This window comes from Prosopis cineraria, unplaced genomic scaffold (genome assembly GCF_029017545.1).
Source record: "Prosopis cineraria cultivar Desert tree isolate PC_DT_omini unplaced genomic scaffold, ASM2901754v1 PC11, whole genome shotgun sequence".
Lineage (NCBI taxonomy): Eukaryota > Viridiplantae > Streptophyta > Magnoliopsida > Fabales > Fabaceae > Prosopis > Prosopis cineraria.
Window position 1 is genome coordinate 11650603 of NW_026555342.1, and position 11488 is coordinate 11662090.

General features: G+C 32.6%; 1 protein-coding gene and 1 pseudogene across 1 annotated transcript; both read left to right on the forward strand.

The window, feature by feature from the left end:
* The first annotated feature begins 346 nt into the window (after window positions 1–346).
* On the forward strand, window positions 347–4644 carry LOC129285006 (beta-glucosidase 46-like; annotated as a pseudogene).
* LOC129285005 (beta-glucosidase 46-like) lies at window positions 4381–9251 on the forward strand. The gene is made up of 13 exons (XM_054920541.1): window positions 4381–4521; window positions 5317–5611; window positions 5719–5785; window positions 6135–6193; window positions 6439–6514; window positions 6917–6991; window positions 7130–7217; window positions 7396–7648; window positions 7732–7847; window positions 7950–8205; window positions 8319–8415; window positions 8492–8600; window positions 8826–9251. The coding sequence occupies exons 2-13, from the start codon at window positions 5435–5437 to the stop codon at window positions 9115–9117; spliced, it is 1665 nt and encodes a 554-aa protein (XP_054776516.1). The 5' UTR covers window positions 4381–4521; window positions 5317–5434; the 3' UTR covers window positions 9118–9251.
* The last annotated feature ends 2237 nt before the right edge of the window (window positions 9252–11488 follow it).

Here is an 11488-nt window from a genome sequence, read left to right on the forward strand (position 1 = left end):
AATTAAATATAAATATATTAAGTATATAAATCTTACCTATAATATAAGAATAATATAAGACGAAGTTAATTAATTTCAAATTTATCAATGAATAGTAGTTACTCTATATTTAAAATTATTAAAAAAAATACTCTTACATGACTTTCTAATTTTACTTTTTTTTTTGCTTAAGTTAATAACCTCAACAAATTATATTTTAAGAATAAATAAACAAAATAAAATTAAAAAATCATTAATTCCTTTGACAGATTTTTGTGTCATTGCCTCGGTGGAGCGTATATGGGTGTGTGTGTGTGTGTGTGTGTGTGTGTGTGTGTGTGTGTGTGTGAGAGAGAGAGAGAGAGGCCATGAATAGACTGGGAAACATAAAAAAAGGACAAAATGGAGAGTGGGAGGTTTGAGAAAGCTCTATTATTGCAGGTACTGTGGGTGATGCTTCATCTTCCCCAGAATTGTTCAACTTTCCCCCCAGATTTCCTTTTCGGCACTGCTTCTTTTGCTTACCAGGTTCTTCTCCTTCTTTTGTTCTTGTTCTGTGATTTGATGTTGTTGATTCATATAAAAATGGTCGATGGTGGCATATATATAGTATGAAGGTGGGTACTTAGATGATGGCAAAGGACTCAACAACTGGGATGTCTTCTCTCACCGCCCAGGTCAAGCCATCCTTCTTCTTCTTCTTCTTCTTCTGGTTTTTGCTCTTGCATCTGTAACCAATTAAAATGAAATTATATCCCTTTTTTGCTTTTTATGTTCCACTTAGTTTAGATTAAGATTGTCGGTCTAAGGTACTTTGATTTTGATTTGCCCTTAATTTGGATTCAGAGAAAAAAAAATTAAACAATACTTTTAAAAAATACTAAAAATAGTAAAAAAAAAGTTTATAGTTTTAGGCCATTTTTTTTCATGTAATATATATATATATATACATATGTATATTTCTCTGTTGACCTTTCCCCCTCATCGCCTGCAGGAAAGATAACTGATGGAACCACTGCTAACGTGACTGTTGACCAATACCATCTCTATCTGGTAGGTATATAGACATGTGTAAATACTAAATACACATAGATGTATCTATTTCAGCTTTGGTCATACTCGTCATTGATTACACCCCATAAAAATTATTACATAGAGTGGGTTGCTTCATATATTAATCATGCTCCGTCTAATAACTATATCAGGTAATTATAAATATAAATTGATCTTGTCAAAAATAAAATTATTAAAATAATGTATATATATATATTTTTTGACAAAGGATGGATGGCATGGTATACAAACCTTAAAACGCGAATGAATTATTACATCATTGACAATTATATTCCTCCAACTTTTTTTATAAATTATTTTTACTAACCTCATCAATGCCAACATAAAAGAAGAAGTGTGTAAAATTTTAAATATGTTCTTATATAACAAATTCAAAAAATTATGTTATGTAACTTTTTTCTTTTATGAAGGATTATTTTAAAAATACCTTTTAAATATTACTTAAAAAGCAGTACTAAGACTTATAAAAGGAATCAAATAAACATTTTAAAATGTAACTTATATATGGGATTGGAAGGAGTAATTCATATCTAAGGGAACTTATTCAATCCTCATATTTGATAATTATTATGTAAATTATATTATTTAGGTTTCTTCCTCAATAATAATTTGTTGTATTAAAAATTATGTAATTGATGTTGATCCCTTTCTTTTCTGAGCATAAAAACAGGAGGATGTAGATTTGATGGAAGATATCAAAATCAACAGCTACAAGTTTTCAATTTCATGGGCGAGAATATTACCAAGTATGTTTCTCTACTCTAACAAACTATACCAAAAGTTATTCCCACCTAATTGATATGGCTATATATGGATTTGATTTTTGTGAGTGGCCTAAGCCCACTTACTAAAGACATATGTCGCGTGTTATAATAATAATTGTAATTGAACGTTAATAAGAGATTTTGTTATGTATATAAAACTTAAGAAGTATTAAATCTTAAATTTTTTGAGGGGACAACATATGTGAGAAGTGTTTTGATTGTGAGTATTGTTTTGAATTTTTAAAAGAAAATGTATCTTGATAATTTTTAAGTAGGGATGAAATTAATAACTATAACTGAGACATTCATTGAATGAGAGGACTAAGATTACTCATTGAATCCAAACTGGCTAAAGAAGAAGTATAATCAACTAATGAGCAGATTTTATGTATGATTGAGAACAGAAGGAAGATTTGGTGAAGTGAACTTGGCAAGCATCAACTACTACAACGATCTCATTAATGCCCTACTTCTCAAAGGTTTTATTTTCTTCTCAATTCCTTTAATTATAAGACCATATTCAGTCCATTTCTCCGACACGACCTCGTTTTATTATTCTTCAAACTTTCCTAAATAATCACAGGGATCCGACCATTTGTAACAGTGTCACACTTAGACTACCCTCAAGAATTTGAAGACAGATATGGAGGTTGGCTTAGTCCCCAGTCCCAGTAAGTCAGCCATAATATGCGAATTGTATTGTAGTCTCTCTCTGTGTGTCTCTTGTAGAAGAAGCTCATTTAGGTCACTCTATTAATACAGGGAAGATTTTTAGTACTTTGCAGAAGTGTGTTTTAGATCATTTGGGGACAGAGTGAAGTATTGGGTGACCTTCAATGAGCCAAATCTTTGGGTCCCATTTAGTTATCGTAAGGGGAAGTACCCACCAAATCGTTGCTCTGTCCCTTTTGGGAATTGCAGTGAAGGAGATTCAGAGAAGGAGCCCTTTGTTACTGCCCATAATATCATCCTATCTCATGCTGCTGCTGTACATATTTATAGAACCAAATACCAGGTACCAATTACGAGGTTGACACTGAAACACAAATTGATCTAACGTCTTGAATGCATTATCTGAGCCTGAATAGATAGATACAGTGCATGTTTAGTTTCAACATTGGAAACTGCCTAAAAGTGTGATTTTGATGTCTTCTAATATGAACAATAAGTGAAACTAAACGCATCCATACAGATCAAGATTCTAGGTTTATCATATCATTAAATACTAGGTGAACTTGACCAGTTGAACCTTGCCCTAACCAATTCAATAAAATATTTTGTTCATAACCGGTCTAATTATAGTGTAATAATAGTTTTGATCACTTACTTTTGAGTAAGTGCTTTGAATAGTTTGATCTTCAATATTTTGAGGTTTACACATGAAAAACACAGATCTCAAATCAGAGTATGAATGACTGTATTATTGATGGCATATCCAGAAGGAGCAAGGAGGGCAAATAGGCTTTGTGTTATACTGCGATTGGTTTGAACCATTCAGCAATTCTACAGTAGACAAATTGGTTGCTGAAAGAGCTCTATCATTCACCATAAAATGGTAAAGCTCCCCACAATTGATTTCTTTTTTTTTTTTTTTGGTTTATCTGTAGAACACAAAAAAGACCCAATATTTTGATACTCTTACATGTGTAAATCCTTCACTGCATGCAGGTTCTTGGACCCCATTCTTATTGGAAAATACCCAGAAGAAATGAAGAAGGAACTCGGAACCGCATTGCCCAAATTTTCCTGGAAAGACACAGAAAAACTGAAGAATGGATTAGATTTCATTGGCATCAATCACTATGCAAGCTACTATGCCCGTGACTGCATCTCTTCACTCTGTGAACCTAGGGATGGAGGCTCAAGATCAGAAGGTTCATATTCACGAACTGCACAAAAAAATGGTGTCCCTATGGGAGAACTTGTGAGTACTCAAATTCTCCTCAGAAAAATTTATTGTTTTAATCTAAAAATTATTTTCCCCCCTTTTTCCTTTCAATGACCAATCCATTTCTGAAGGTTCTACTATCATAATACAGACACCATTTGAATGGCTAAATGTTTATCCACAAGGCATGGAGAAAATGATTACCTATTTCAAAGACAGATATAACAACACTCCAATCATCATAACAGAAAATGGTAATTAAGAAGAAACCTATCAGCAAGTTCTTCTATCGACTTTCTCTGCATTTTTTGACCATCCAAACGTTCTGTATAGGGTATGGAGAACCTAAAGATCCAAGTAAAGCCCAGGAAGAATATCTCAACGACGTTGCAAGAATTAAATACATGGAGGGTCACTTGAACAACGTTTTGGTAGCAATAAGGTAAGAACACCTAAAATCAAAATGAATGTCTAGACCACTCAAGCATAGGCACTACTGACACAAAATAATATAATTTATCAGGAAAGGAGCAGATGTGAGGGGTTACTTTGCATGGTCCTTGCTGGACAACTTTGAGTGGTTATATGGATTCAGAGTAAAATTTGGACTGTACCCTGTTGATTTTGCGACATTGAAGAGAACTCCAAAACTATTAGCGAGTTGGTACAAGCAATTCATTTCAAAGCATAAAGTTTATGGCATTGTCCAGAAATATAAGAGGGAAAAGAGAGAGTGCAGCAAACAGTTGAAGGAAAACAGCATAATCAGAAAACTAGAGCCAGAGCCCTAGAAGCAAAGCTTTGACGAGTAACTTGGTGAAACATCTGTATTTCTTTCTGTTACAATTATCCAAAATTTCCAGTTGTTCTTGAGAAAATGAATAGTTTAGAATTTAAATTATATGAAATTTAAACTTATGAAATAAAATTTCTCTCGCACCCTGCTGTCCAAATTAAAGTATCCAGCTAGCATGTAATCCCGATTGTTTTTTTTTTTAAATACATTATATAATAAGCAAAAATGATAAATAAATCTCCTTAAAATAGGTAAAAAGCAAAATAGTATCATAAAATGAAAAAATTACTCTAATTTTTTTTAAAGATTTATTTTTCATAATTTTTTTCTTTTTGCAAAATTACGTTTCTAACTCCTTACAGAATAATCAAACGCGTAGTTATTAAAATATAAACTAAACTTGTCAATAACAAATTTAAAGTTATTAATATAAGAAGTATAATTACTATTACAAGATTAAATTAAAGTTATAACTAACTGTGTTGTTAATATTTAAATTGAAGTTAAATAAGCTGGAGTTGTTAATATTGAAAACGGCCTTGTTACTACATTACTAATAACTATGCTTAAAGTAAGAAATGTAATTTCACAAAAATTATGTCAAATAAATTCTTAAAAACTTTAAAGTAATAACTGCATTTCATGATACTTATTTGTCATTTATTTATTTTGATGGATAATATTTGTTATTTGCGGGACAAATTTCAATGTATTGTTCGGTTTATCGAACATGTGAACATCCCTAAACCTGAGCCGTTTACCAATATGCTGCTGGGGAAGAAATAAACAAAACAATAATTTAAGATCACTTGCAGGCGACCACGAGGCGGCCTTTATACTCTTCCCCACGCCCCCACGCCCCCCCCCCCCCAACAAAAAACACGCGCTGGCGCTAACAAAGCAGCCATTGTTGACGGAGGAGGAGGAGGAGGCATGCTAATGGGGTTGGTGTGGGAATTGGTGAAAAGAGCAGTGCTAGTGCACATGCTGTTGCTTCCTCTGCTCTCTTCAAATGATCATAAAGCAATCTCAGTTCTTTGCTTTCATCATTCTTCTCACAGTAATTTCCCCACCCACTTTCTCTTTGGCACTGCTTCCTCTTCTTACCAGGTTCTTCCTTCTCCTTTCTTTCTCTCATCTAATCATATATGCTTAAGTCATTCTCAAGAATTGATGTTCTCAAATACTAATCCTCAAATCATCTTCTTCTTTAACAGTACGAGGGAGCATACTTGAGTGATGGCAAAGGGCTTAGCAACTGGGATGTTTTCTCTCACATTCCAGGTATTCTCAGCTTTACACATCATGCAACATATTCAAATTACAAAACACAACATTACATAGTACTATTGCAACTTAGAAACCTTTGTATCAGTACTGCCTCTACAACTCATTTACCTATTTTTTTTCAACTCTACAAATTAAGAGAAGCTTGTATTTTGGACTGTACTGAGTATATACAATTGCAACTTCATGCTTCCATGTGTATGAGTTTCACTGCAACAAATTAAACCATGTCCTCTTCTCATTAATGGTTTCGTTCAAAGACCTCAACTTTTAATTTCCCTTTATCGATCTGTAGCTACCATGTGTCTATTACTGTATTATTTCATTTCATTATCAATTATTGCAGGTAAAATAATTGATGCCAGTAATGGGGACATTGCCGTTGACCATTATCATCGCTACCTGGTATTCTTCATTCCCTGCATATGGCGAGACTCACGAGTTATCTTTAATTTCTTTTATGTTCAAAGATATATAATTTACATATTATTATATATCCAATTATTTTCTTTTAACAGCATTTCCAATTATTTATCAAAAGCAAGAGGATTCGCTTTCCTAACACAGATGGAACCACTGCTGCGATTGGATTTAATTTATTAATCACGCGTGACATGTGATCCAAAATTTATTTATGAATAAAATTACAGGAGGATATTGAGCTGATGGACGCACTCAAAGTCAACAGCTATCGGTTTTCCCTCTCTTGGGCAAGAATTTTACCAAGTATATATACTTCTCTGTCATTTCAGTTCAATCAATATATATATATATATATATACTCTCTCTCCATTTAAAAGTATAAAGTATTTTTAATCGAATTTCATTCACTAATAAAGTAATTACCTACTTTTAAACTAATACCATTTTTTCATATTTATTCCTATTAAGCATCCTACAATAAATATAAAGTCATTCATCAATAGAAGCACTTTTAAAAAAAGGCAATAATTACATCTCGAAAGACTAAAAATATCTTATATTTTTTAATGGAGAGAGTATATATTTATATTTATTTTTCCAATTTCATTTCAATTTTGAATGTAATCTCAAGTATTTGAAATTTTTAAAATCAAACTTTAGTAAATGTAAGTTTATATTCTAATTAAATAATATTATTTGGAACAGGAGGAAGATTTGGAGCAGTCAACATGGGTGGCATCCACTTCTATAACAGATTAATAGATGCTCTTCTGCTCAAAGGTTTTGTTTCAATCTTCAATTTTTTTTCTCTTTTTCTTTTGGAACGTTAAAAACCTTCAATTTTCCTTTAAAAGAGCAGAATCTAATAAAGAATAAAGAAAGCAAATGAGTCCATTTCCTTGACTGGGAAACTTACAGGGATCCAACCCTTTGTGACTCTGACTCACCTTGACATGCCTCAAGAGCTCCAGGATAAGTATGGAGGTTGGCTTAGTCCCCAATCCCAGTAAGCAATTATTATTTTCTCCTCTTCATTGATTATTAAAGGAACTTAATGCGTGTAAGTTTTATATATGTAATCTCAGTGAAACATGTAGTGTGATTTTTCTGAGGACAAGTGCAAGTTTCATATGCAGTAACAGTATATTGATCCAGAACCAAACTTTACTCGCATGGATGTGCAGGGAAGAATTTGCATTTTACGCAGAAGTTTGTTTCAAATGGTTCGGAGACAGAGTAAAGTACTGGACTACCTTCAATGAGCCACATCTGCAAGTTTCATTCGGTTACCGTACAGGAAAATTTCCACCAGGTAGATGCTCTAAGCCATTTGGAGATTGCATTGAAGGAGACTCTGAATCTGAGCCCTTCATAGCAGCCCATAACATTATCCTCTCCCATGCTTCTGCTGTTGATGTCTATAGATCCAAGTACCAGGTAATAGTGACTCTCAAGTCATCTCACTAAGTCCTTACAACTAGATGATTGTGCAATAACTGTGTTGTGGATGAAATATCAAGAGGGAACAAAAGGGGACAATTGGCATAGTCTTACAAGCTGAGTGGTATGAACCAATCAGCAATTCTACAGCCGACAAAATGGCCTGTGAAAGAGCACAATCATTTACTTTTAATTGGTATGTTCATGTACCCTCTTTCAATTTTGTTCACTTCATTCAGCCCCATCACGAAGCAGCCACATGAGTTGTCCCATCCACAAATACTTCATCATGATGCAGGTTCTTGGACCCAATCATCTTTGGAAAGTACCCTTTTGAGATGGAAAAGATTCTGGGGACTATATTGCCCAAACTTTCCAACACTGAAATGATAAAACTCAATAAAGGATTGGATTTCATAGGCATGAATTACTATACCAGTTACTATGTCGAAGATTGCATTTCCTCAACATGTGAACCTGGAACAGGAGTCACTAGAACAGAGGGTCTGTACCAAAGAAGTACAGAGAAAAACGGCGTGCCTCTTGGAGAAATGGTAAGTAGCCTCAACTCTATGATGACCATTCCGTTGAACATGTCTATTTATGATCATTTGATTTCTTCCTTTTGCATTACCTGGCCAATTCTGAAGAATTTACAATCATGCAGACCTCAGTTGGTTGTAGTTACCCGCCAGGCATGGAAAAAGTTATCACATACGTGAAAGACAGATACAACAACATTCCAATGTTCATCACAGAAAATGGTGAGGAAAAAATGAATAGCTGTTTAGTTTCATCCAGACTCTGTGCATTTATCTACAATCTAAACCATTTTTTTAGGATATGGTGAAAAGGATAATCAAAATTCCACCTTGGAAGAACATGTTAATGACGTTAAGAGAATGAAGTTCATGGAAGATCACTTGGATGCCCTGCTAACAGCAACAAGGTAAGAATATTAAATAAACAAAGACGGCAGCACAAATGTCAAGCAGATCATTGGGATACACTTTTCTTGTTCATCATATTTTGCCATTACATTTACTATAAATTTGAGTAACGAAATGCTGATATTTACATCGAGACTAATGAAACACCGGCGAATAAACAAATAAATTATGGCAGCTTTTGACCTTGCTTTCTGTTCTTTCGTTCTCTCTTACCATGTGACCAGGAAGGGAGCAGATGTGAGGGGATATTTTGTCTGGTCTTTACTTGACAACTTTTCATGGACACGTGGCTATACAAGAAGATATGGGCTATACCATGTTGATTTTTCTACTCTGAGGAGAACTAAAAAATTATCAGCACGTTGGTATAAGCAATTCATTACAAAGCACACAACTAAGGGTTTTTGGCCGGCACATGACAGGGAACAAGAAAATCAACACAAACAATTTGAGGCAAAAACCAAGCTCAAATCATTTCTACCGGAGCCTAATCAGCTTCACTTCAATAATTTGTGACTTTTCTCTAGGCAGAATATATGAACTTCATTTTCTCTTCATATGCTAGTACACCATCTTATTCTAAATGTATGATCTAGTTGAGAAGTTTGATTTGATCCTAAATGTAAGATCTCAATCTCTTTTGTCTCCCACATTTATCATTTTTCTCCAAATTATCTTATTAATTGCGCACATTAATATAAATGATAAAAAAGAGGAGTATTTTAAGGAAACCAACACACATTTTTTCAATACTATCTAACTTAACTTTGTTAATTTATATAAATTAGTTACCTAACTCTCACATTTAAAGTCGAAAAGGAGTACTGAATTCAGGAATCACCTATACTCTGCTTCGTCTGTTTAATTTAATTTTTGAAGGAGTGGATGCTGGCATACATGATCCTGCACTTAACAAAACGCCCTCTATTGTCTCCTCATTTTCATTTATATTGTTGAACCTATGAATAGCCTCAACCTCAACCTATTAATAAGTGTCACACAGGAAGTAATTTATAAACAAAGCTGTCTTGCGCTTGCATGCCAAACAGAAACAGTACTAGTATTAAAGACAACACAGATCGTTTTCCAACTACATGTGCTCGTTACTGCCAGACAATGCAATGGATTACTATAGTTCTGATACAATACCAAAGTCCCAGCAAGTCAGTAATTCGCAGGACTCTACATAACAGAATTCCTCAACACCATCAATGCTTCAGGTTTACCTCCACACAAGCTCACACTGAAAATAGGAGCACCAGTCATGCTTGTACGAAACATAGACCAAGCTGCTGGTCAGTGCAATGGAACTAGATTGCGACTCACTTTCCTAGACAAACATGTTCTCAAGGATTTTACATGAAATGGATTAAATCCAAATCAAGCGGTTCTATTGCACCGTATGGACATGAATCCATCTAAGTCTACCTTACCCTTCCTCATGCAACGGAGGCAATTCCTAATAATACTCTCTTTTGCATTGACCATCAACAAAAACAAAGAATAAACTTGTATATAAAAGTAGAACTATAAGTAGTGATATGGTGATGACACGCGTCACTTATAATTTTATTTTTAAAACATAAATAAATAAATATAAGACTATCACACTTCCAAAAATATCTAATGCTTATCCCAACTTTCGATTAACTCATTTATAATTTTAAATTTTAAATTTAAAACTTAAAAATACTCCAATAAGTAAATTGTGTGTAATTTCCTGATCTTTAAAATCTCTCTATTGTCCCAACTTCTTTTGATAATTTTAAATTTAAAAATCTTATGAAATTACTCATAATTTTAAATTCTTATTTTAAAAATATCACAAAGTTTGTTATAATAAAAAAAATTCTGATTAACTAACCTACCTAAAAATTCGTTGCATTATTTTCACTTCCCAACTTTTTATTTCTAATTTTATATTCTCAAAATCAGATGCCACTTGTTTTAATGAAGTTTTTATTTTTTGCACATACAAGTGATGGAGAAATATTTAGAATCTCTCTATTATCCCAACTTCTTTTGATAATTTTAAATTTAAAAATCTTATGAAATTACTCATAATTTTAAATTCTTATTTTAAAAATATTACAAAATTTTTTATAATGAAAAAATTCTGATCAACTAACCAACCTAAAAATTCTTTGCATTATTTTCACTTCCCAACTTTTTATTTCTAATTTTATATTCTCAAAATCAGATGCCACTTGTTTTAATGAAGTTTTTATTTTTCACACACACAAGTGATGGAGAAATATTTAGATAGACTAGGTGTATCATGTTATTTGTGATTTGTTCAATTAAAATACTCTAAGTAATTTAAGTAAAATCTTGTGTGATATTTTTAAAATTAATTTTATTTTTATAACAAAATGTATATTTGATTTCTTATCTTTTTTCTCTCTACTATCATTAATATCAGAATCAATTTATATTTAATGCCACCTAAATGTCATGTTTTTATTGGACAGATCATAAATAATATGGTGACCTAATTTATCTAAATATTTCTCCAAATGATATGGGATAGTTATTTAAGTCTCCACTATCAAAGAAATCTTTTAAAAAAATTTTAAAATTGCAAGCATCATAGCTTCCACATTCTTGAAAATCTCTCCACCAAGTTGTAACTTCCCAACTTCTTATTTTTAAATTTCAATTTCAATTTTAAAAATTAGGATAAAGTGTAAGCTTCTTAACTTCTTATCCTTAAAAATTTCTCCACTATGTTAGTATCAATAACCCGAACTTGGCTTTTCTCCATTGCCCTCTCCATTTTTCTCTTCACTTCTCATCTCAATCATTGAATCTATTTTTTAATAGTTGAAATTATTGTTTCATAAAATTAATTGATTCATTTATTTTTCATAAAATATCACATTTTAAT